The 24,649-nt window shown below is 38.4% G+C and overlaps 2 protein-coding genes across 4 annotated transcripts; both read right to left on the bottom strand.

Moving 5' to 3' along the window:
* Positions 1-72: 72 nt before the first annotated feature.
* On the bottom strand, positions 73-19,605 carry bmp1b (bone morphogenetic protein 1b). Of its 3 annotated transcripts, none has more exons than XM_056736236.1 (20): positions 18,597-19,605; positions 13,417-13,527; positions 13,148-13,297; positions 12,378-12,495; positions 10,968-11,146; positions 10,698-10,803; positions 8,587-8,711; positions 8,144-8,259; positions 7,411-7,513; positions 6,803-6,919; positions 6,536-6,681; positions 5,586-5,781; positions 5,371-5,496; positions 4,508-4,675; positions 3,681-3,782; positions 3,104-3,229; positions 1,626-1,753; positions 1,237-1,450; positions 894-1,144; positions 73-644 (listed from the first exon to the last, which is right to left on the bottom strand). In XM_056736236.1, exons 1-20 carry the CDS (start codon positions 18,730-18,732, stop codon positions 510-512), a joined length of 2,853 nt encoding a protein of 950 aa, XP_056592214.1. In that variant the 5' UTR covers positions 18,733-19,605; the 3' UTR covers positions 73-509. The 3 variants fall into 3 exon arrangements, with proteins under 3 accessions (XP_056592214.1, XP_056592212.1, XP_056592213.1); XM_056736234.1 differs by having other exon boundaries at positions 78-644; positions 3,681-3,861; positions 4,512-4,675; positions 18,597-19,604; XM_056736235.1 differs by having other exon boundaries at positions 79-644; positions 3,681-3,861; positions 4,512-4,672; positions 18,597-19,604.
* A 319-nt stretch (positions 19,606-19,924) lies between these two features.
* On the bottom strand, positions 19,925-24,151 carry npffr1l1 (neuropeptide FF receptor 1 like 1). The gene is made up of 4 exons (XM_056736239.1): positions 24,078-24,151; positions 23,114-23,314; positions 22,584-22,683; positions 19,925-21,505 (listed from the first exon to the last, which is right to left on the bottom strand). Exons 2-4 carry the CDS (start codon positions 23,310-23,312, stop codon positions 20,695-20,697), a joined length of 1,110 nt encoding a protein of 369 aa, XP_056592217.1. The 5' UTR covers positions 23,313-23,314; positions 24,078-24,151; the 3' UTR covers positions 19,925-20,694.
* Between the last annotated feature and the right edge of the window lie 498 nt (positions 24,152-24,649).

The raw sequence follows: 24,649 nt of genomic DNA, 5'->3' as shown, positions 1-24,649 counted from the left end.
ATACAGACCATTCTATGGTATGTAAAAACAGAAATAAAAATAAACCGTTTCCTCTCAAACCGTGTTTATTGTTTCATTAACATGTTTGTTCTGTAGCTGATCATTTGAGATGGGCAAGATCTAGTCATAATTTAAATCAGTGCAGTCTGTATGATCATATACAACTCTTGTGTAAGAAACAGCGCTAGAAGTGCTTTTTACAAAATATATATAGTCATTATCACTGAATGATATTATATACACTGCTAAACTCAACAGCAACCTATATGTGCGGTAATAAAAACATAAGAACTTCATTTTAAAATAAAACAATCATCTAAGATGGGAGGGAATGGAAGCAGACATCCGTCAACGACACTTTCCTGAAGATGAAAAGCACTCCAGTCTAATATTCCAGTTTGAAAGTTTCCAGTGGATATTGTGGGCGATGTGTTGAGATCAGGCATTCTGTTTGAATTTCCTCTTGTGGAAGAGTGATCAAAAGTGGCATCACTTCTGTTGTGTAAAACTTATTTACTGGTGTGCAGGGTGTCCTGAAACTTGGTGCTTGTGAGCCGAACATGAAAACCTTTCTTGTTGATGGTGTCGTCCGAATGAAATTTGATGACGATGGCATCGCCGGCTGAATGGACCTCCTCTGGTGGCTAAAACAGATACACAAGAACAAAAGGATTGAAGTGTATGAATTCAATAGAATGCATTTACTGTGCTTATAAAACAAACAGGTCTTGTCGTGAATGCTTATTGGTATTATATGGCTAGTTCACTCAAAAATGAAATGATTTATTCACCCGTATGTCATTCCAGTGATTAATATAATCAAACCTTCATGTGAAGAATCAAACATAAGCCTATGAAGTGCTCTGAAACGCTCATGTAATATTTGGCTTTACCCCAGAACCACAGTAACGTCCCAGCATGGGCGCTTTGACATCCGCCCCATCGAACAACTCAATGTAGTCGTAACCGCAGTCGGCTTCTTCCTCTATTTCGAAGGTCTGGAAGACCAGCTCGACGCCGTAGCCCTTCTCCGCAGAAATCACCCATTGGCAGTCGGACGCTCCGGGATAGTTGTTGTCACCGAACGCGGCGTGGGAATAGAGATCCTTGGTCTTTATCTCCGCCTTTAAACTCCCACCACACTCTGAGAGCACATACAGAGAAATGATTAGCATCGATCAGAGTCAGGTCATAATATAAACAACCTGATATCAGACTGTACACCTGAAGAAATACCTGCAGAATGAGACGCCTTAAAGCCTCTCTTCTGTACCGAGCTGTCCGAAGAGAAGCGCAGGAACATACTGTCGCCACTGGAAACCACAGGTAACGGCTTCTTACTGCCACAAAAGCGTCCCAGACTGGGCGCCTTGCTGTTTAGACCGTCATGTATCTCCAAATGGTCGTAGGCACACTCCTCGTGTGCTTCCATGGCAATCTCAACAAATGCCTAAGAGAGAGAACACCATTTTTTGTATTAAACACACCTGAGGAATCTCTAGGAAATGACGTCATGTTAATAGTTACTACAGTTAAAGGATTGTCCCTAGGTTTGAACCAACAACCTTTTGTTACGATCCTTTAACTTTAAAGACTAATGTTGTCATGGTGAATGATATCAGTACGAGTTTAATGCGTTGGCCCGGTGTGGTGGACAGGGTCCAGGTGCAGGTTTTCTTGCTGGGGTATTTATCAGGCCAGTTTGGACTGGTGATGACACCGGAGACGCTGGTGATGACCTGGTCACAGCCCACTGAAAGCACAAACCCAGTACAGATTATCTCAGTGTTTCTACACATTTGTTCAGGTTTTTAAAATGGAATCGCTGGCGTGTATATTATTATAATATTTTGCAAAATATTCAGTGGACTGTTGTAGTTATACCACATACGAATGAATTAACACCAAACCAAGACATGTTCAATGTACATTTTATTGAAATTTAGTGCAATAATTTGTCAAATGAAATAACTGTAAACCTTTAACCCACAGCAACCGTAGGATTGGTGAAATATAATTCATTAATGACAATGAAAAGAGAACTAAAATCCATAAAGTTGGCTTCTTTTAAAATTTGACAACGTTCACGGGCCGTACGCATGATATTAGATATAGGGTTTGGCTCAAACAAAAAAGATTTTCTTGAGCTACATATGTGCATTTTAGAACAATTGGAGCGTAAATTAAATAACAATAGCAAAAACCATGTCTGTCTTGTGTTTTTCAATGAGTAAACACACGGTTGATTGATATTTTTATATAAATATTAACCAGATTGAAATACAATTGAAGGCCGATCTATTGGCTCAAAGCATAATCTGAACTACATAAACACACATTTAATAACAGAAATTCTAAATTTAAGAAAACCAAATAGGGCAATAGTCTGGAAACTCATCACTTTCTCCATACTCCATTTTCTTTTTCCCATACTAATCCAGACCTGCAAAACAATCAAATAATCCATAAACAACCCATACTTTTCCAAACAGCGTTGGAACCCTGTTATCCGTGAGATGAACGATTTCATGTCCAGTAAATACTTTTCCTTTTAAAAAAGTTCATATGAAAGGCGATTGTGTGACTTAAATCCAAAACTTTCTCAACATGAGGTGTATATATTACTGTGAAGAACTCTTTCATTTAGGCTTACGTTCTACATTCTGTTGGGCCCTGCTGCTTATTAAATGGCCAAGATGAAGAACACATGCTGTGAGCTTTTTTCAGTTTTTAGCCAATTATACTCCGACATTTCTACATTGTTTTTCCACATCATTCATTCTTTGCCTTACAATGAGTAGTTCACACGAAAAATGATTTCGGCATTTCTGCACCCTCGTGTCTATCCACACCTGCATGACTTTCTCTCTTGTGCAGAACACGAAAGAAGATATTTCGAAGAGCATTGTAGATCAAACAACACTGGCCACATTTGACTTCCGTTGTATGACAAAACCACTCATTTCTGAAAATATCTTCATGTGTGATTCACTGAAGAAAGAGTCATGAACAGGTTTTGAACGACATGAGATTGAATATGTTTTTTTGGGGGTTGAATTTTTAAACAAAAGAAATGATTTTCAAATAAGGGAAAATGATGGACCTTCTTTGCAGTCGTGATTATTGCTGTGCAGCACAAAGCCGCTGCGACATTGACAGCTGTAGCTCCCAAACGTGTTCACGCACTCGTGCTGACAGCCTCCATTCTCTCTCGAACACTCGTCCACATCTGCCACAGAAAGAGAAATTGACCAAGATTATGTCGTTTGATGGTTCATATAATAAACCACACGAACAAAAATTGGTTACTGAAGGAATGATAAAGATGGCGTTTCAAAACTTGAACCTTGGGCATGTTTAAGAATTTAACAGAAATAATTTTCCTCATTTGATGAAAAAAAACACACATGTTGTTTAGGGTGTATGCACTTATGTATTATTACATTATCGCATCTTCATCCATCTAGAACAAAACATTTCAGCTTTCAAACGTTCCCCTTACACTTCTAGAAACTCCACATTAGATTGTTTTGACACATTGCATGAAATGAAAAGCCTTCAACACCTCCTGCCGCTTTCCTTCCAAGAGGTTGTTGTAAACTCTAAATTCAGCTTGTAATGCTTTCAGAACCAAACATACAATCTGTTCATAATCTGAATCAGGTTGTTTCGAGGCTTACCAGAAAAGAAGTGAGCTTTGAAGCCTCTCTTGGACACGGTGTTGTCTGATTTGAATTCCACACACATGCTGTTGGCCTGCGACGTGATGGCCTCTGGTTTCTCTGTGCCACAGAATTTCCCATGAAGCTTTGAGTCGGTGGACAGACCGCTTCGCACCTCAACATAATCATACTTACAAACCTTTGGACAGAAAGGAAAACAATGAATAAACACCGTAAAAAATGTATTATCGTATTGCCATTACTTTTTTTGGTGCTTCTTTTAAACTAGAGTTTAAAGACACATGATGATCATATTTAACATGCCATTTGAAAAGACACAGACCTTAAAGTCCCCATGAACTAGAAGTTGCGATCGTTTCTACTTCCGTATTCTGACAGGTTTCCGAAAATCACTTTTTTTTAAATGAAACTGGCAACAGACTGACAACCGAAGGGGAGGAGTTAATGGATGCTCCGCCCAAGCCGTCTAGTTACATCATTTCAGATGGATTGTCATTTAAGGGCGGAAGTGAATTTTCAGATTTCAACTGTAGGTTATAATGGCACACAAATTTGAAAAAGATAATGAACCACAGTGATAAGCTATTTACCATAAACACTGCAGTATTTCATGAAGAAATAAGAATTGTGGTTTTTAATTTCACTGGGACTTTAAGGACAGGAAAACTCTGTAACTATAATAGAACTGTTTTTTATACAGATCACCTTGAATCTGCCTCACATAAAACATTTCCAAAATCTGTTTTCTTTCTTCAGCCTCTCACAACACATGGCGATGGCGACCTTGGTTCACTTCAGACAACAGAAAAGCCCATATCTCAAACTCACATCATTGCCTTCGATCTCAAAGGCTTCGAGAAGCAGCGTGATGCGGTACTGCGATGGTGCAATGAGCTGCCACATGCAGTTCTTGTTGGGTGGGTATTCCTGCGGCCATCCTGGACTTGTGAAGGAGCCGTTGAGGTTGGTCATGAATCCACCGCAGGCAGCTGCTGGGGTCAGATGAAAGAGCCTTTGTAACGCATTTGGTGCCAATTTGATGCTGCACAATTTTCGATCGAGATTTTGCAATGTGGCTGTAACTGTAATTTTGCTGTAATGCAACACAACAAACATCTAAATGTTTAGCTCAATTGCCCAGATAACACACAAAATAATTAAACAAAGCACCTTGTTTGTTTGTTCTGCAAGTGGCTTTGAATGAACGTCAAATAATTCTGGACAAATCTCCATTATTGACCTAATTCGTGACATTTAGTGTCCCTTGTTGACATTTAGGTGCCTGCCAAGAGTGAGGTCATTTCATCAAGACATCCTCTAATCTCCCGCACAATTACAACAACAATGACTGTAATCAAAAGCTTAGAAACAGATATATACGAGTCACCAATCAAAAAACCCTCAAACCCTGATTGGAGAGAAGTGAATTAATCAGCAACGACCGCCTTTTAACTAGAATATAATTGGGACCGCTGTTCCTCCGTGTCGTTGATTGGTGACGTGTGGTGTCAAGGGTCCTTTGGCTTCTTTAGATATTTTCCAGGTCCTTCCTTTTTAAGATCCTATTCTCTAATGCGGCATTCTAGTTTTCTGAAAACTTGCCTTATAAAATACACGACTAAATGTCCGCACATGTTATAGGGGTCATCGTGTCGTGCGTGTGTACATGTGAAAGTATTTCACTCACCTGTACAGCTGCGTCGATCGGGCGAGAGCTCAAAGCCGGGTTCACAGGCACAGTAGAAGCTGCCCAGGGTGTTGACGCAGCGCTGCTCGCAAAACCCGTTATCAGGCCGGGAGCATTCATCGATCTCTGGAGCGGGATAGAAACGTGAAAGAGTTGATGCTCTGCTATCACTCCATTGGACTATAAACAGTCAAAAGTGTCAAAGTAAGCATCACCTTTGAAGAAGTTGGCTGAGAATCCAGCTTTATTTACAGAACCGTCAGACACAAACTTGATCCACAGCTGGTTGGAGCTGCTCTTGATGTCGTCTGGCTTTTCGTATCCACAGAAGCGGCCCAGGAGAGGACTGCTCTCAGAATCCCCGTCTCTCACATCCAGGTAGTCGTAGGCGCAGTTATCGTGTTTCTCAATCTGAAAAAAAAAAAAAAAGCCGCAGTCCATAACCTTTGATCCTTATTTCTGTTTGAAACATACAGTTGCAGATTACTTTACTGATCATTACATGGGTTGAAGATGGTCAACAGAGGTCAATCTAACACGCTTCAAGAAATCTCACCCACCGGCACAATTTATAAATCATTATTATAAATTTATCATGACAGTTGTCAACAGATTTTTATCCACCTGGTCAAGAAAGGAGCTTTCCTGTAGCTCAGTGGTAAGAGCATTGCGTTAACAACGCAAGGTTGTGGGTTCGATCCCAGGGGATTGCAATACCTATGTAAAATGTATAGTTTAATGCAATGTAAGTCGCTTTAGATAAAAGCGTCTGCCAAATGCTTAAATGTAAATGTAATGTAATGAAATTACTTTTTTGGGCATTTCATATATTTTAAAATGTGAAAAAAAACGATTGAATATACTCAAAAATACATTATTTACTGCTTTAAATGTGTCTTACTCAACTTAGGAATTACGTTTACCAACGTCACCATGTTCATCAACTTTAAATGCAACTCAATTCAACCTTGACTTTTGTTTCCCAATGAACCGAATAAAACCTTTGCTCCATGACTCAGATTGGCATTCCAGCCAATCAGATGTCAGCTTGCAGCTCTGTTTTTGCAATTGTGTGGAATATGCATCAGACGGACAGGAGGTGTTTGAGACCTGGGTTTGTCATGGAATAACACGTTGCATTAGATTCATTAACAATGAACATCACCTCAAATGACTGGAAGCCGAGGCCCACGTGAAAGCCCTGGGGCACAATGATCTTCCACACGCACACTTTATTGGGCCGATAGTCGTCAGGGTAATTGGGCGACTCGATCTGTCCACTGTCTCTTTCCACCTCTCCTCCACAAATAGCTGAAAGTTTCAAAAGAACATGGCAAACGTCTGTTCAGACCTCACGTAGCGAGCAAACTATGAACTAATGGAAGGTGTGAAGAAACGCTTTAGCTAAGAACAGAATCAGGATTGGCGGTACCTTCATAGATGGCAGAGAACCCCTTTCCCACCCAATTACTGCTGCTACGAAACTCAATCCACAGACGGCTGTCTGTGGAGCCGATGACCTCTGGTAGCTGATCTCCACAAAAGCGACCTATCGCAAAAATACAATCAAAATTATGTCAGAACCTACTGTCTTATTAGAATATTCGATTGTTTAGTGGTTGCCATTAACTTTCATCCAAAACAGTCAAAAGCAGAGCTGCACAATACATTGAAAAATGAACAAAATGTACGTATCATAATGGTTTGCAATACCTAAATGATATTAATACTTCAAAAAGTACCAGTCGGTTTTAAATCAATGCAGATAATGTACATATGAAACATTATTGAAACATGTATGTTGGTTATATCATTTTCGGTTTCTATGGTAATATTGATTCCACAAAGTTAAAAAGCATCAACATATTGACTTATGTACCAAGCTATGACACATTTTTCATCTATATATTGCAGCCCAAGTAAAGAAAAGTGATTAATTATACAAGAAAATGTCAATAAAATTGAATGAGCCATGTGGGTAAAATCGAAAATACAACCATGCAAAATGCAGACAAATCAAGATTTGATCAAAGTGAGAACCTATCAAAGGTGCATTTCTCCAATATCCGTCACGGATCTCCACATGGTCGTACCAGCACAAGTGACTTCTGTATAGATCCATTGAAGTAAAATTAAGAATGATCTAACCAATAAAAGAAATAGAAACAAATTAATAATTGAAACGATACAGTTAAAAGCAGAAATCATTCTAGGTCACTAAATGAAAACAAGTTTAATTTCCTATTTGAAAATAAGTGTAATATAATAGCCTCTTATGTGCAATAATTTTTATTAATAATAACGATTATTATTAAAAATATATATATTAAATAAATAATTATAATAAAAGAAGAAGCAGTAGTAGTAAAGAAATTATTCTATTATTATTAGTTTCACAAATCCCAACAAATAATTAATAACCTGAATAATATCAGAACAAGACACGGCTCGCGCTTTCCGTGCGGTTTTAGACGCGAAATGTGAATCTCACATGATCAAAATAAAGTGCTTATCAGTCTTTTGTTATGCATCCACTTACACCAAGTCTGTCATGGAACAAGTTTCATGATCAGTGTTTTAGAAAACGAACGCCGTTTTAGGCACAATGAGATGAAATAGTAATAACTAAAAAATATCTATGAGGAATGGCCTGAGAATATTACACTAATGTGCTCTCATTCGGATATAAACTTCACTCTTAACTGTCCGGACAACATATTGTCGTCCTAGTCAACAGGTGTGAATAAACCTCCATACTGTGTGTGTTTTATACCTTCTCACCGGGCGTGACCGATATCCTCCATATGCAGTTACTGTATGCAGCGTATCCGTTCGGGAACCCAGGGGAGGAGAAGTTTCCAGTGCTGTCCTGAAGGCTCTCTCCACATCCTGTGAACAAACCAGAGCGAAGCCACATTGAGACAAACACACAGATGCCTGACCTGGAAACCGGACTCTCTGAATGGAAAACAGTAGCAGTTCTGCAGATGTCTAGGCTACTGTAGTTTTGAGGCATGAGCTTTGTTCGAGAGAGGGAAATCATTCTGCGCTGAGATTTAAGGAGATGATTGCAAAAACAACCGCTCGCTTCACAGGAGAACCATTATGGCATTACGGATGTGTCATTTAGTTTCCCCACCGTTGGAGGAAATCCAAATCCAAAACAACAGTGGCTGCTACGCCGCAGATGTGCTCGGGATGTGAAGGGCCACTTACTGGGACACTTGTAAAGTTTTCGTGCTTGAGCGATATCCCCTTTGCTCAATCTGGTGCGCTGTCCGATGGGTGGACGGGCTCCATCAACATCATACTTTGGCAGCATGGTATCAAGATAGACGCCCCTAGTTTTTGAGACACAAAAGTACGAAGTTTTTGAAGATCTGAGAGAAGGGACAAGACTGTAGAACTGACATGACACAAATCGTCTTCCATTGCAGCTGTAGATGTCTGTTGTTTGATTGACATCAGTCAACTATATACAGTCTCTTTCTTAAATCTCTCATCACAAATATGCAGTTCCCTTGACAACTGCACCCACAATGGGCAGCAAAGAAGTCTGAGCAGATTTTAAAGAGATCACTGACTCATCCTCACGTCTATACAAACCTGCATGACTTTCTTTGCTCTGTCATTCAATAAAACATTCTTGAAGGTGAATTAATGACACAATTTTCACTTTTGGGTGAACTGTCCCTTTAAGCGTCGCCCTTAGGCTCCCTGGAGCCCACCCTCGCATGCCAGAGAACAACGGCTCTCCGGCACCGCGATTGTCCAGGGCAAAAAGCCTGGAAGGCCTTTATTTGTTTTGGCCCGACTCCAGGATTCCCAGACTGTACAGTGCCGAAGGTAAAAAACGTACAATGTGAATATTTCTGGATGTGGAGTATGGGTGTGAAGAAGAAAAAGATACTAGCTAGTCACAACGCTTGAGAATTTTCTGAAACATAAATATACAAGGTTCCCACGAAGCTTTAACCAATGAATTTCTCAATTCTATGATGTTATTTCTAATCACTGAAAAAGCATATCTAAAAAACATTTGGATTTGATAATGAACCATTCAGATTTGCAAACCAGTTTACAGATTTATTAAAAATACTACTTCACACATTGAATGTCATTATACTTTTTTGGTTTGTGTTTTTTATACAGTTACAGTTCCCAGATAAATGACCCTAGTTTTTAATCTGCCAATAGGAACAATGACTTTATAACACCAAAGGTCTTTGCACATACAGTCGAAAACTTTTTTGCGCTTTTTTGTACGGTGTCTCTAAATTGTCAAAACGCCTCTCAAAATGCTTGCTATGGATGCGATAAACTGAGAAATTACATTGCGATATTATTACTGTAATGTGGAAATTTCAAGGTAATGGCATAACACGAAGCTCAAAACAACAGTTTAACATAACAGTTAAATGAGTCGTCCAAGAATTCAGAAGGGATCGCTTTTGTCACCCATTCACCCATCATTGTTTCATCCCACCTTCCCTGTGCTACAGACATTTCTAGAATGTTCTGATAGTGACAATTGGAAAATATTTTTTTAATATGTGAACATTTATACAGTTTTTAATGAAATTAATGATAAGCCCACAATTTACTAGAGCTGAATAAACACTAAAACAATGAGGCTACATGAAAATAAATATTGCCAAATTAATTACCGCCACAGAATTGTACAAGAACTGTAAAAAAGTCGGGCGAAACAACACTCACTGTGTAATGATCACAATATGACTCCATTAACATAATCAGCAAACAACCACATCCATCAACTCCAAAGCTTTTAAGGGCAACTGTGGGAGACCCAATAAAACAACAGACCAGAGTGCATCCTAGCTAAAAAATCATATTAAACTTTGGCTCAGTGTCTGGATTCCTTCCTGCTTGTACTTGTGATGAAACAACGGGACCCTCAAAGCATCTGGCTGCATGTCCACTCTCAAGCCACAAACAGCAGGTTAGTCAGCAGTGTGTGAACATAACAAGTCTTCAGATTCTTCTTCTACATTTAACATTTGAAAGTCGGACACTGTACAGTACAGGCATCACCACACACATTGAGCCTCATTCATGAAACATTCCTAAATATATGAGTACATACAGCTTCTGGAAAACTATCCTCCCGATTTACAAATAATTCGCAAACGTCAGATTTGACAGTCAAACGTGTGCATGTTAATTAATTCCAATCATTCGTAAATAGTATGTAAATTCTTATTCACAATCAGCATTATCCTGAATATGAATGACGGCTGCGCAAATTACCAATCTAGGAACATTATTACCACCAAAAAATACAATAAAAGTTTACGACTGCAAACCTTGAAAATGTGTTTCTGGCGTAATGCATGATGCTATCAAAGTCATATCCCTCGCCCAGGGAATCTACATCATCAGACTCCATCTTTATGAAGTTGTACTCCTGACCTGTAAAACATAGAAAACTAGTAACAGACCTCATCACATTTTCCACTGAGAATTGTGAGGATATTTAAAGCACTATTCTGTGTCAAAGTTAAAATTCCTGCTAAAAATTGATTAATCGGGAAGTCATTCCGAGCTGCAGTTCATCCGAGAGAGAGTTACTGTACCCGGCTGGATGTTTTCTCGAAATATATCAACATGATTGTCCCGGTCAGGTCGCGTGTGCTCATGCCAGAAGCCGATGACGTGTCCAAGTTCATGCACCACGATGCCAAACTTGTCACAATTCTTCCCGATGGAGATGGCCTGTGGTCCTCCTCCTCTCCTCCCTACAAATGAACAACACCTTCAAAAAGAGTAAAACAGGGATTACAAAACATTCTTGGACAAACAAACATTTTGAGCCTTTAACATGAGCTTTATCTGATGTTTGGGGTTTTAGTTTGTGCCTTGTTGCAGACAAACAATGTCAAGTTTTCTCTGCTACTTCAGTCAGAGGCAAGTAGGCACATTTTAAACTATTAAACAGATTTTTATCCTGGCTTCCTTGATCATTCCGAAGATATACTGGTTGTTAAGATACATTTTTACTTAAATAACTAGCATCAGACTAATATTCTAATCCACACCAGGAATGACCATTTTTAGATTTTAAAGTTTTAGCAAATTTGGTATATACTTTTTTCATAGCATAATTTTTTAATGTTGCTTTATAAGATTAATAAATTTTTATTCTAGTTAAATAATTAATTATAATGATTTATAATAATAAATTATTAATTATTTTTAGTTAATTTTATTATTATAATTTTAGTGCAAAAAAAATATTTCAGTTAATTTTTTGAAGCAACATTTCAATTCAACATTTTCAAGTTTTATGTATATTTTTTAGGTCAATGTTAAATGTAATTTCAATGAACAGAAACGTATTCAAAGTTTTAATTTGAATAGACTAAAATAACTTTGAATGATCACCACCTTTGACAAGCAAAGTGAGCAATTACTTTCTTCGCCCATTCAAACTAATTCAACGCACGATTTATCAAAGTTCGACAACGCTGTGTTCATGTCACACAAAGAATGCAGTCAGCTCAATGGTCAATAAGACCCTAAGGTCAAGCTTTCACACAGAAAATAGGGCTCTATGATGTTTTTGTCACATGGGCACATGGCCTTCTGCTTAAGGAACTATGGTATTGTGGTGATCGGTTCACTTGAAGACCTTAACGAAGACTTTGTCTGTTTTTTTCCATTTGACCACCCAAATTTTCAGTTTGTAGTGAACTGTTACTTTAACGCTAATGTTAGTAATCAGCACAACAGTCACAAACAACCTCCACGCAGCGACGCTACCTGCTGGGAGCAGCTTTGTTCTCAAAGAAAACTAGCTGTGTTTGTGCAGTTGGAGCCTATAGAAAGGGAGGAAAACAGAAAGTGCTGGAAAAAATCTCTGGAGAGTTTTAAATTCAGGGAGAGATCTGCTGTCCCTTATGAAACTGAGGGGAAAACTGAAATCATTCATATGGAGGACGGCTCACTGGGAGTTATCGTCTATAGAGACCGGCAGGTGAACTTACCCACATGGCCGGATGGTAAAGACGATGTAGCTCTCCTCTGTGCTTCTCTCCACAAAGGTCACGCAGGTATACTTCTCCCAGTGACGCATTGCTTGCTTGAAAACTGCTCGCTGGCTGCCTACAATGGTTTGGGTTTAAATGGTTAAAGACCTGTCCCGGAGTCAACCAGGTCAGATGGAAATTGTATCTAAACTAGTCGGCTGCAAAATTAAACTATTTAGGGTTCGAGATGGAATTTGTTTAGGTTATTGGCGCAGAATCAATGCGAAAACAATAACATTGAACAATGCTGTTTAATGTACACAAAAAACATAATATGCACTATGAAGTAATTTTTAAAACAACATAATATAGAGAATAATATATAATAATTGAAACTTATATTTCCAGCAAAATCATACCCAACACTTAAACTCATAAATCAGATGCAGGGATACAAAAAAAATTCACAGATACAGTGATACTGAAGATTAAATTCATATTTCTTATCTTTTGTAATTAATTCATATAATGAAAATTAATATTGTTTTATATAATAATATATAATAATAAAAAACTGTATATACAGAGCACAAAATTATTGCATTTACTTGTCCTCTTTTTATTCTCTATCTGCTGTTTTTAAAACGGTCAAGGCAAGAAGATTGTTTTATACAAAAACAATTTGAACTAATTTTTGTTTATTATTAGCCCAAAAATGTAATGAATTGCAGCATAAAAAAAATAAATTAAAATAACAACCTAATCCAAAATCAAAAGTGGCATCTTACCACTAAAGTTGCCACTGATGATATACGGGATGATGCCATCCGGCCAAACTCGTTCAGGTCTGGCGGTGGCCGCTCTTCTTCTGCGTAGGAGAATTCGACGGACCAAAACCGGGTCGCCCTCTGCATTGCCACTGGCTGAGGATCTGTTAGCTACAGCGAAGACCATACTTTAGACAACACATGCATTTAAAATAGTTTGTATAAGATTGTGATTGCACATTAGATAGTATGACTACATGGTATAGAAGCATGTTAATGACCATACTGACCTGATTCAGATATAGAGAGGTTGGAAGAGGAATTCACTGCAGCAATGATGTAGTTCAACTTCAGCAAACGCAAGTCCTCCTCATCCAGAGCGATATCCCCCAGATAGGCAGCTAAAACAGAGATTTACAAACTCTTAAACATTAACAAGGGTCCGTTCTAAAACACATTTTATTTCTTTTCCCTCGGGACTGGTGGGGAAAATATCTTGCCATAATGAGAAGCATTCAGCCCGATACAAAGTTCTCTGTAATTGAGTGCATGGGGACCAGCAGGGGACCAAGAACCAGAATCAGGGGTCAGAGGCACAATGGCACAAGGCCAGCAGAGACACTTAAGAAACTCTCTGGGGTCACACCTGCAATCTTTATGTTTCCAGCTAGGAGTTTTAATAGACTTTAGCCTGGCAGGAGATGCTGAAAATATCCACAAACTAGAACCAACATCCAGACTGGGTTGGCTTTGCCCAAGGGTCCGTCTAATTACAAATATGATGTGTGTCTAAGACATTAATAATAAAGCACAGGTGGCGTGGCTTTATTTAAAAGGCCTTTAGCAAGTTCAGCTTTGCCTGTAAAACTGTGACCCAGGGCTAACTGGCTCAAAACGCTCAATTCACACGAATTGCATCATTGGCACTGCAAAAGGATGTCCTATCACGTCTTTGCATTGACTTAACATGTAAATCACTCGTGCTTAACGCTTCTTTCGCGTTTGGTGGGAACACACAGTTACAGTGCATCATTTCATGACCGGTGCCTGTCGTCATCAAACTTATTTACCTTGCTCAAGAAGGCCAAGGCAGTCGAATTTAAAGAGGTCAAGGTTATATTTTCACAGAATGTGTTTTTTACATTATGTTGGATTATTTTATGTAGCAGACAGTAAATCTCAGAAAATGGATTTTAGTTGTTAATAATGGTACATTTATATAAATGATTTTGCATCACAACATGCTGGGAAACAAGAGGTCGAGGATATGGTTTGCTTGCTGTAGAGCTCATATGGGACTATTCCTCATAAGTTTGCGAGTATTTTACTAGGGCTGGACAAGGTCACCCGTTAGTAACGCATCAACGCATTAATTAATTAACACCAACGATTATTTTATTATGCATTAACGTTATCTAAAGTAGACTATTATTTTATTAAGGTTGCTTTAAAGTCCGTAGCTCACTGGCCAAGAAACCTACAGGCACATCATTGGTCAAAGGAGGGGTGGGATGTTGATGGGTTCTGTCTTGGGATGGGCTTCAATCACGCGTCTCAACCAATGAGAGCATTTGGGGTTGGCCTGACTGCTGAAGTGCGCACATGAACACCAGAACTGAACGGAGAAATTTAACGAACTCTTACTGTACATGGACATTTCATTTAAATCTCTTCCAGACAGCGGAGTTGATTATAAAAATGTAATCCTTGCCCAGCACTAATATTTATGTTTTTAAATCTTTCTCCCCCAAAGTTATCAATCGTCTTGCCATACCAACCAATCATCTATGGGCAGAATCCCCCAAATTCATTTCAGAAATAAATTTCAGGCCCTGAAACATAAAACAAGATCATACCAAAAACTAATGCCTGAAACTAAGTTCTGAATAACTCCTCGATGCCATACAACATGTTTTTAAATGCTTTAATTGTACAAGAACGTAAATCTTTGGATACTGGAACTTTAAATGATTTAAATCTATGTTGGTCATTCAACGGAGAACAGCCTGGATATCTTTGCATAACTGTATATAAGGTAAATAATTAATTGGATGAATCACAAGATGAAAATCCAAAGATCAACACGTCAATAAACCATGTAGAGCATTCTCACACACTTTAATGAAGTAAATTGCTAACAAATAAGAAATGATCTCATATGCAGGTGCTGGCAGCCACACAGCTATATAAACATTAAACTAAAAATTGTGACTTGATGGCATATTTAATTGGTTTGTTGACTTTTTGATAGCGCGGAACAGTTATATCCTCATGTTCTCCACCTGGCAGGAGACTTTATTAAGCATGAAACATATGCCAAACAAAATAAAGCTCTGCATGTCTGGCAAGTATTCCCATAATTATGGTTTTCGTCAAACACTCGCACCTTCCTGTCCATTACTTTTTTGCCCTTAATGTTAGACAAAGACAGAAATCGATCACAGCATATCTATTTCCACATAAAAATTTGCAAACTAACAGACTGGAAAGAAAATTAACGTGTCAACCTCTTCATCTTCCAAGCTGTTTTGCTAAAAAACTGACATTGGAAAAAATAGCCACAATAAACATTGAAAGTGCAGTTGCATCTATGGTTTATTATTACATTGATGTGCCTCCACAGGATCTGTTCTACAAACATACAATCAGTGTAACAAACTCATATCGTCGCTTCAGAATTATAAGCTTCTATCTGATATTTTAGTCAAAATTATTCACATATTCTGATTCTGTGAAAACTTGACATTATGTTTTTTATTTTTACACTTTAGGACTTTTTTAAGAAAACAAACGGTTCCACCTACACAATCGTATTATAATTTGGTTCTTTAAGGTTCTATCTGCAAGCCAATCAGCACTTTGAATGCACACAATCAGGATCAGCTGTCTCTATATCATGTGACCAGACTATATCTGAGGAAACAACACAATGTTTAAAAGAAACCTCAAGCAGAGCTGCTCAAACAACAGTATTTTATGTTTTGTTTTGTTTTAGATTTAGTTGGACACAACACTAGCCAGCAGCGCTAGCTTCCTAATTTCTGTGTTTACATGAATTGACAATATTAATGGTCTTTGCACATACAGTCTGAAATTTTCATATGTGATTTTTCGTGTTTGTACGGTGTCTCCACGTTTTCAAAACGCATCTCAAAATGCTTGCTACAGATGTGAAAAACGCAGAAAATCGAACACAGTCCGATTTTTTTATGACGGAGGCAAATATCGGAGGCAATGTGTAAATGTGTTACACAATGTGAGGTAGTGTTTTCTTTCAATAACCATGATCATGTTTTGTCGGCCATACTCATCTCTAGAAATTTTACCTGGAATAGAGTCAGATAACAGTAGATGCTTTCTGTCGAAACCAACTGAAACTTAATGATTTCTGCAATAATGTGTTGAAATACATATCATATACCTAACTAAAATGAACATCTGCACTAAAGATCAAACATTTAGTACTGCCTTTTATGCTTAACTTGAACAAAAAGTCATGCTTCCTATAATATCAAATACATGTCATGAAAGCATGTAAATATAACTTATTTTATATGTCAACTCATTATAATGCTAATTTCATGTTTTAACAAAAGTAAATAGCTTGTTTTGCTTGAATTAATGTTTTGCTAGAACCTTATAATTCTAAATCGAAAGTGAATTTTCAGAATCAGAAGGTTCTATCTGCGTTTGACCTGTTCCAAAAATCCCCATTTTGCAACGTCAGAAAATGTTGATATTGTATGTTTAGAACACATTTAGGGACTCAAAGACAGAACCATAAAATTCTAAGGTAACGATATGTTTAAAATGTTTAATAAAAATATATACGTTTTCATAATGGTGCTAACTCTTCTGGTGTAAAACCAACGCGTGTATTGTAACCTCCTGAATCCTGTATTGTCTGAATCTAAATAACATGTATCTGGATGAAACTCCATCTGGTCTCGTTCAAATGCACACAAACACATTTCAAACCAACTTCAGTGTTTAACAACCCTGTTAGATCCATTATGGGCTTTAAAAGCTAAAGTGAGAGAAGGGTAACACGGTTGGGTAACATACCACCCCGGGGTACCTGCCACATTTACTCTGAATGATTTTTGTTTCTTAAAGGAATAGTTCACCAACAAATGAAAATTCTGTCGTTATTTACTCAAATTCACTTATACCAGATAATGCCTTCCTTTAACATAAACCAAACATTTGATATTAAAATGCATTCATGTTATCTTCTTATATGGGGTGAACATGGCAAAAGCACCTCCATCATTGATTCCACAGCAACAAAGAGTATATGGGACAGTCGTAAATTATGAGCAAATGTCTTATATTCGAGTGACCTATTCCTTTAAACCCCTCCGACTTTTTAACATAACGCAGGCATGATTCACTTTGCCCTTACTTTCATTTATTATTAAGACATTTTCATCCTCCATCGAAACCATTCCTGCCTGGAGTTTCTGCAAAGGAAAATCAATAAAATGGCTTGATATTTACAACATGTTGTTGTGTTTCCGCCACTAAATCTCTTCACTCCGGGTTTGACATTCATTTTTGATCTGTTATTTCAGTACTGCACATAACAATGATGAAACTAACTCTCTCGATGTGCTCGGGCCACATGACATTCTTGTTAAGACGGATGGGTTTTAATGACACGACGTCCACAGCATGCTGGGAGGATAATGAAAAATTGTAAGAGGAGTGACAGCCATAATCTAAAAAAACACATTTGGTAACACATCATGAACTAAATTCAGCTTTAAACGCCTGACATGTTTTTGCGTAAAGGCCGTCAAACGCTGCATAGTCGAGTGGAAGAGTTCACAGTGTGGTTGGAAATTCAGATAGGGTCACCGAAGTCTCAGCAGGCAAAGAACCTGTTTGAATGATTAAAAACAAAAGGGCTTCTTTCCACAAAATAAAACTAACACGCAGCGGTTAGGTAACACCCAGGGTTGATATTAAGCTGGTGAAGGCATTAAAATGCATTTTGTTGGGGTTTGCGGGACACGGCATGACCGGGGGGACATTTAAACAATAGATATTAAATTCAACTAGAAGAGCCCAGACAATTATTCGACTCCCTATTCAGTGGCCAGCTGTCTATCGCCGTCACAAAGATTTGCCCACTGAATAGGAGCTTTGTGCGCGCAGGACATCAGTTTAAACTAGTACAGGCCATCAAAACTTGCTTAGATAACTTCCAAGGTCGTTTCGAGCTTTGCACTGCCTGAGGATGCTGGCGTCTGGATCCCCTCGAAATCTCATCCACCCGGTTCTCATGCTGTCATGCAGAACACAGCAAAACAAACAAACCGCACACTACAACACAATGCACACAGCACGGCAACACAAAACAAAACAAACGCAATGCCAAGGACAAGCAATAAACAAAACAAGAACAAAACCCCACATTCTTCTCGACCCGTGAAGACATCGATACAAGTTGCGTGTTGCACATTACCGGCTTTGCAGGGGTCCTTGTAGTCGACCGCATCACTTTCTGCCGGACCTGTGTGATACTGCGCGTTCACGTCCACTTCGATCGTTAATAAAAGTCGAAGACTGAAGACAAGCGAGCACGTCCACAGGGATTTCATGACGGGAACGAGTGCGCCTGTGGAGCCGGCGGAGAGGCTGTGATGGGATTTTGGAAGGAGTTGGGAAAATGGGAGCTAACGGGAAGGCGGGTTTAGAGAAGCGAGGCTTTGCTCTCTTCAATGTCTTTATTCTAGTCCAGTGATTCGCTAACATAGCCGGGCCCCGGGCCAGCATCAAGCTTGCAAACATCACAGATCGGAGGTCAGTGCACTCAAAGCGCTCTGAGCCCCTCTGTGCCTGCGTGCGCGTGCGTGTCCGGACTCTGACAGAAACGCAATCATGTGCGCGAGAGACAATTCGACGGGCTTCAGCGAATTACTTTTAAGTTTTTTTCACTCAGGGTTGTGAGATCTTATATTTTTTCATAATTGTTCATAAAATATACCGCGCGCTATTTTCGAAATGACAGCGTCAGGCTGACGTTACCTGACTGAAATCGGTGTCCTGGGCATCAAATGTCCGGTTCGTAAACCGCTGCAGCATCGGGGCTGTGATCCGCTTTAAGCCGCTCTGACAAATGAGAAACACGATTTGCGTTTGAATCGTTTTGAACGTTCAGGTGAAAAGTGCGATTAATTTATTGAGGTGCTGCGCAGGGTAGACAGTAAAGTATCGCGAGAGCGTTTGAAAACATACAGGAAAGACTACTCTCGCGATATAACGCGCGACTTTTTTACGCTTCATCGAGATTGGGGTCCAGCCGTCAAACAATTTTTTTTTTTTTTTGGTTTATTTATTATACTTGTTAAAACATCTCATTTCAAACTTTTAGAAACCCACTTATTTCTAGTAGTTTTTTGAGTAGACATCACCAATCTATCGCCATCTCGGTTTAAAACATGAAATTGCAGTTTTCTGCGATTTACCGCAAAATCGGAGATGACTGAATTTATCATTTTGAAGGGCTTACTGTCGTGAATTAAGTAAAAAAACGTTTTGATAAAAAAAACATATCGATTGGAATAAAATACAAAAGAAAAGAAAACATACACATTCAGTAAATAAATAAATACGTTGTATTTACTTTTCTGTATGAAAACATTATTTGGGAAAACTCAGAACAAATGTAACGTAAAGTTTGAAATAAATTACAAAATAAAATAAAACATTTATACACATTCATTAAATAAATAAATACGTTGTGTTTACTTTTCCATATGAAAACATTATTTGGGACACAGAACAAATATAATACATATAGCCTATAGTTTGAAATAAATTACAAAATAAAAGAAAACATTTCTATACGATTAGGAAGTAAATAAATATTTACTTTCCATCTGAAAACATTATTTGGGAAAACACAACAGTAAAAAGATTTAAAGGCAATAACACCTGAAGCTTACAGCAGCACAAGCTTTGACTGGGCTGAAACAACACATCATGAGCCACAACACGTGACAATATGTTCTGTGCCTCTTACATGTCACACAAAATCCCTGCTATAAATATTCACAGTAAATATTCACATTCAGGTTTTTATTGTCAATCCGTTTCCTGTGGCTTTCTTATGATGTACCCAGCGAGGACACTGCCATTTTGAAACACTGTAAAAATCTTCCACAGCTGATGAAAAAGAAAGAACCCATAATCAATTTACTGTAAATCCTTCAGAATGTGAGTATGTTAAAACGGACAATGATTGTTTCAGCATTTTTGCTGTTAAAAATAAAGTCAGTTCTTCAGAATAATCAGTTTTGTGTTAGTAAAAAACAATATTCGTGTTACAGATATGCACTGCAGACAAGGCACTTGTTTTCTGATGAACCAGTATTTGCAAAAAAAAACATATATTTTTATTGGATGCACTTTCATAGACACTTAGACACACAGCATTGTTATACTAAATCTTATCTGTAACCAAATGAATTATAACTTATACCTCAAACTTAAGGGTCTATCATTTACATTTAGTCATTTATCGTTCAAGGCGTCACTGATTTTCTTCCATTTTTCAAAGCTCATTCCATCCAAGCCCCTAGTACTTTGTGAGCAGTTGTAATTCCATTCATGTCCTCTAGGAGAATTCCTTGAACGCCATGAGCGGCTCTTCTGGGCATCACAGCGAAACAGCGCTCCTTCTGCACGCTAGCGATGCCTCTGCTCCTGTCTGATACCTTGTTAGGAGGCGGGAGAGCGAAGTGCGTGTGGAGCATTTCAGAAACAACAGAATTGCATGAACCGCAGGCCACGGCAGCCTGGAAGCCCCTGCGGAAGTTTTCGTTAAAGAAGCCGTAGATGATCGGATTAACGCCGCTGTTGAAGAACGCCAGCCAGTGTGCTACAGGGAAAAGATAGCTACTTAAGAAGTCGATCTGTTCTCTGTCCAGATCCTGATAATCTGTCAGAAGCATTAAAGTCCAGAGTGGGAGCCAGGACACCATGAAGAGAACGGCGACCATGATGAGCATCTTTACGACCTTCATCTTTCTCCTGGAACGACCTCGATTCTCACGCAGGTTGTTGGAGAGCTTGGCCGCGATGCAGCCGTACATGATACTTATGAGACCGAGCGGTGCTAGGTACACGTGGATGAACATGACAGTGGTGTAGACCCGTCTCATATCGGCTCTTGGCCAGTCCTCGAAACACACAGACAGTGGGTAGATCCGGTTATCCTGGACCATGTAAACGTCATCCACATGTATGACGGTTAGTGTCGCGGCTGAAGGAATGATGATGGCAAAAGCGAGGAGCCAAATGAAGACGATGGCGAAGAATGCGGAGACTGGCCTAAGACGATGGCGAAAAGGATAAACGATGCCCGTAAACCTGCGATGACAGATAAGCTGTAAATGCTGCTTTGTTGTGCATTAAATGTCATTTCATTGTAATGCATACTGTAAATCACAATGAGATTAAAAAGAGAGCAAATCTATGATATCTTCTGTGATTCCTGTAAAAATACAGAGTTTTAGAAGAGATCTGTCACAAACTGAGCTCAGTTTTGAGCTTCATGTATTTTAATAATCGTCTCATGATGTCTCCAAAGAAATTTTCTAAGAAACTTTGAAAGACTTATTTGATACACAACTGAGAACTCTTCAGATCTTCAGAGCTGTAAAAGAGCAACATCTGAGTAACAACATGTTTCCTGTGGATATTGACTCAATATTGCTGTGTCTTTCCACTTAAGGCCGTATACATTCAAACAGGGTAAAAAACATGCCTAGGCAATTACAGCAAATTGCTGGATAATGGATAAAAGCATACGAGAATCAAAGTGGTCAAGGTATAGTTTCTGAGATTGGCTTCTTTCCATCATTCGATGAACAGAAGGACCAGCGTGTGTTTCTGGTCATGAAAGCAAAGAAATGATGGCACTCTGTATTTACATGATTTGCAACCCTTAAAGTTAGACTGTACTTCACCCTAAAAGAAAAATTCTGTCATTATTTACTCACCTTGAGTTGTTCCAAATGTGTATAATGGTCTTCTGATGAACACGGGGAAAGATTTTGAGAAGAATGCTTGTAACCAAACAGATCTCAACACCCATTGACTCCCATAGTAGGACAAATTTATTCATTTTTTCTTGAACACAAAAGAAGACATTCTGAAAAATGTAGTAAAGCAAACAGTTCTTGGGCACTTTTGCCTACCTTTGTTGTTTTCCTACTATGGGACTCAATAGGTGTTGAGATCTGTTTGTTTATAAGCATTTTTCCAAATATCTTTCTCCTTGTTCATCAGAAACAAGACATTTATACACACTTGGAACATCTTGAGTAAATGATGACAGTGCTTTCAGTTTTGGGTGAGGTATCCCTTTAAAGCACTTTTCATATGTAAAAACACATCACATCATATATAATTTTCATGCAAATGTACCATAAGGACTGATTTGTACCTATCTATTGCTATGGCAACCAGAGTGAAGACAGAGGCAGACACTGACATTCCCTGGACAAGGTTACTCATCGTGCAGGTCATTTGGCTGAAAGGCCAACCTTAAGGACAAGAAGCAAAACGATATAAAAAATGCATTTCATAATGCTTAAGCCAGGACTATGACTTTTAAGTCAAGAGACAAAACAATGGCACTTACATATTTTTAGATATTTCAGGCCAAGTCATTTTCATTTCAGACAGTTCAAACATTCATTTTAGTCTGGGGATATGCTTATGCATAGGCATTAAAGATATTAGTTAATTCTGAAACCGAAAGGAATGTCAACTTTAGATCAGATGATATTGAGACTAAAATATATGATGAAAACAGTGATCATATGAATAAAAAAATGCAATGATGATGATACTAAGGAGTCTGATGACGATTATAAAAGATGAAAATATTGATAAATAGGTTTATACAGGTGATGCAGAAGACATGGATATTTATAAAGACAACAGCAATGCTTTTGACTATCATCCACTCACCCGAGATCAGGCTGTCAATCAGCGTGGTGGGCACACAGAACACGCCCACCAGCAAGTCACTGATGGCCAGGTTGAGGATGAAGAGGTTCGTTACAGATCGCATGTTGCGATTCCTGATGACCACGAGGCAGACAAGCCCATTTCCGACAATGCACAGGAGAAGCACAATCAAGTAGGAGAGAATGTAGCTCACAGCCATGCCTGTGGAGTGGATGTAATACGGCAGGAGAGTGCAGTTGTCCAAACTGAGGTTGGTGGTTGACAGGTTTATGGTTATTGTGTCCATTTTACAACTTGTAAAGAGGGAAGAACCCTAAATATTGATTACATATTGATTGAATATTGGGCATGAAATATATCAATTTAAAAGTATTGATATAAAAGGTAACACTGTACAGTAAGGTTTCATTTGCTTGCATTCATAACGAATTTTAAAATGTATTACTTTATTTATGAGTTGAACATTTATCTATCAACAGTTAATTGAACATGTAAAAAATGTTAAGATAAGAGGAGGATCTGCCAACATTAGATAAAGCACAATTAAACAACAAGAACTAACAAATTTATATTTACTGACATTCACAAAGCTCAATAAATGCTGTTAAACTGTGTTGCTCGTTACTTGGACATTAATTAAAAATAACTTATTGTGAAGTGTTTCAAAAATCCTATAAAAAAATAAAGACTTCCATATTTATTATGAAAATCTGTATTCAATAAACCAAAGACTAGTTAAATTGAAGGCTATCTGATAGAAAAAGGAATGCAAAACAGATTAAACACCTGTTAAATTGATTTTGTTAAATGTAAAATAGTGCCAATGTAAAATAAAACAATCGTTGATTAAGGATCCAAAACATTGTTACTGTCGCACATAAGCGTCAATGTTGAGAATATCAATAGACTGACACAAAAAAACAAATGAAAACTATAGAGCTACAGGTTTATAAGAAAAACTCACCTGAACGCAAGTGTTTTAATACATCCACACTTCTGATGTTCAGATGCTTCTGCTGTGCTGTGTCCTTTAATGCGCTGCTGTCACCTCACATTCATATTAAAGCGCAAAACATCAGCCAGCTGCACCTGTCGCGCGCCACTAGAGTCCGTCAGTGAGTGCGCTCCTCCGTTTACCATATGTGGCGAGCCACGTGTCTACATGCTCGTGACGTCACCGGGCTTTGCAACGTGTTGCTTTTGACACTTGTATTTCCCCTAACATTACGCATTCGTTTATATTATGAACCATTACGTTTGACAAAAGTGTACATGTGCGCCAAAAAGGTACTTCACTTTCCTCCGCATGTTTCAAAGTCGATGTTCCTGTAGCTCAGGAGGTCAAAGGTTACGGACGGAACCGCAATATGACTTATATGCTATAGATTAACTGGTAAAGAACATACTTCGAACGTCTTGGGTGTGTGGTTCCCAAGAAACATGCACAGTGAAAAATGAAAAAAGATTGACTGTTAGTACAGTAGTAAATATAATTCTTGAGCATTTAAATAAACGTTTTGGTTTTATTTTATACAT

Source organism: Triplophysa dalaica, chromosome 22 (genome assembly GCF_015846415.1).
Source record: "Triplophysa dalaica isolate WHDGS20190420 chromosome 22, ASM1584641v1, whole genome shotgun sequence".
In the NCBI taxonomy this organism is placed as follows: Eukaryota; Metazoa; Chordata; class Actinopteri; order Cypriniformes; family Nemacheilidae; genus Triplophysa; species Triplophysa dalaica.
The sequence above is the reverse complement of the archived record's forward strand: the minus strand, read 5'-3'. Positions and strand labels throughout refer to the sequence as shown.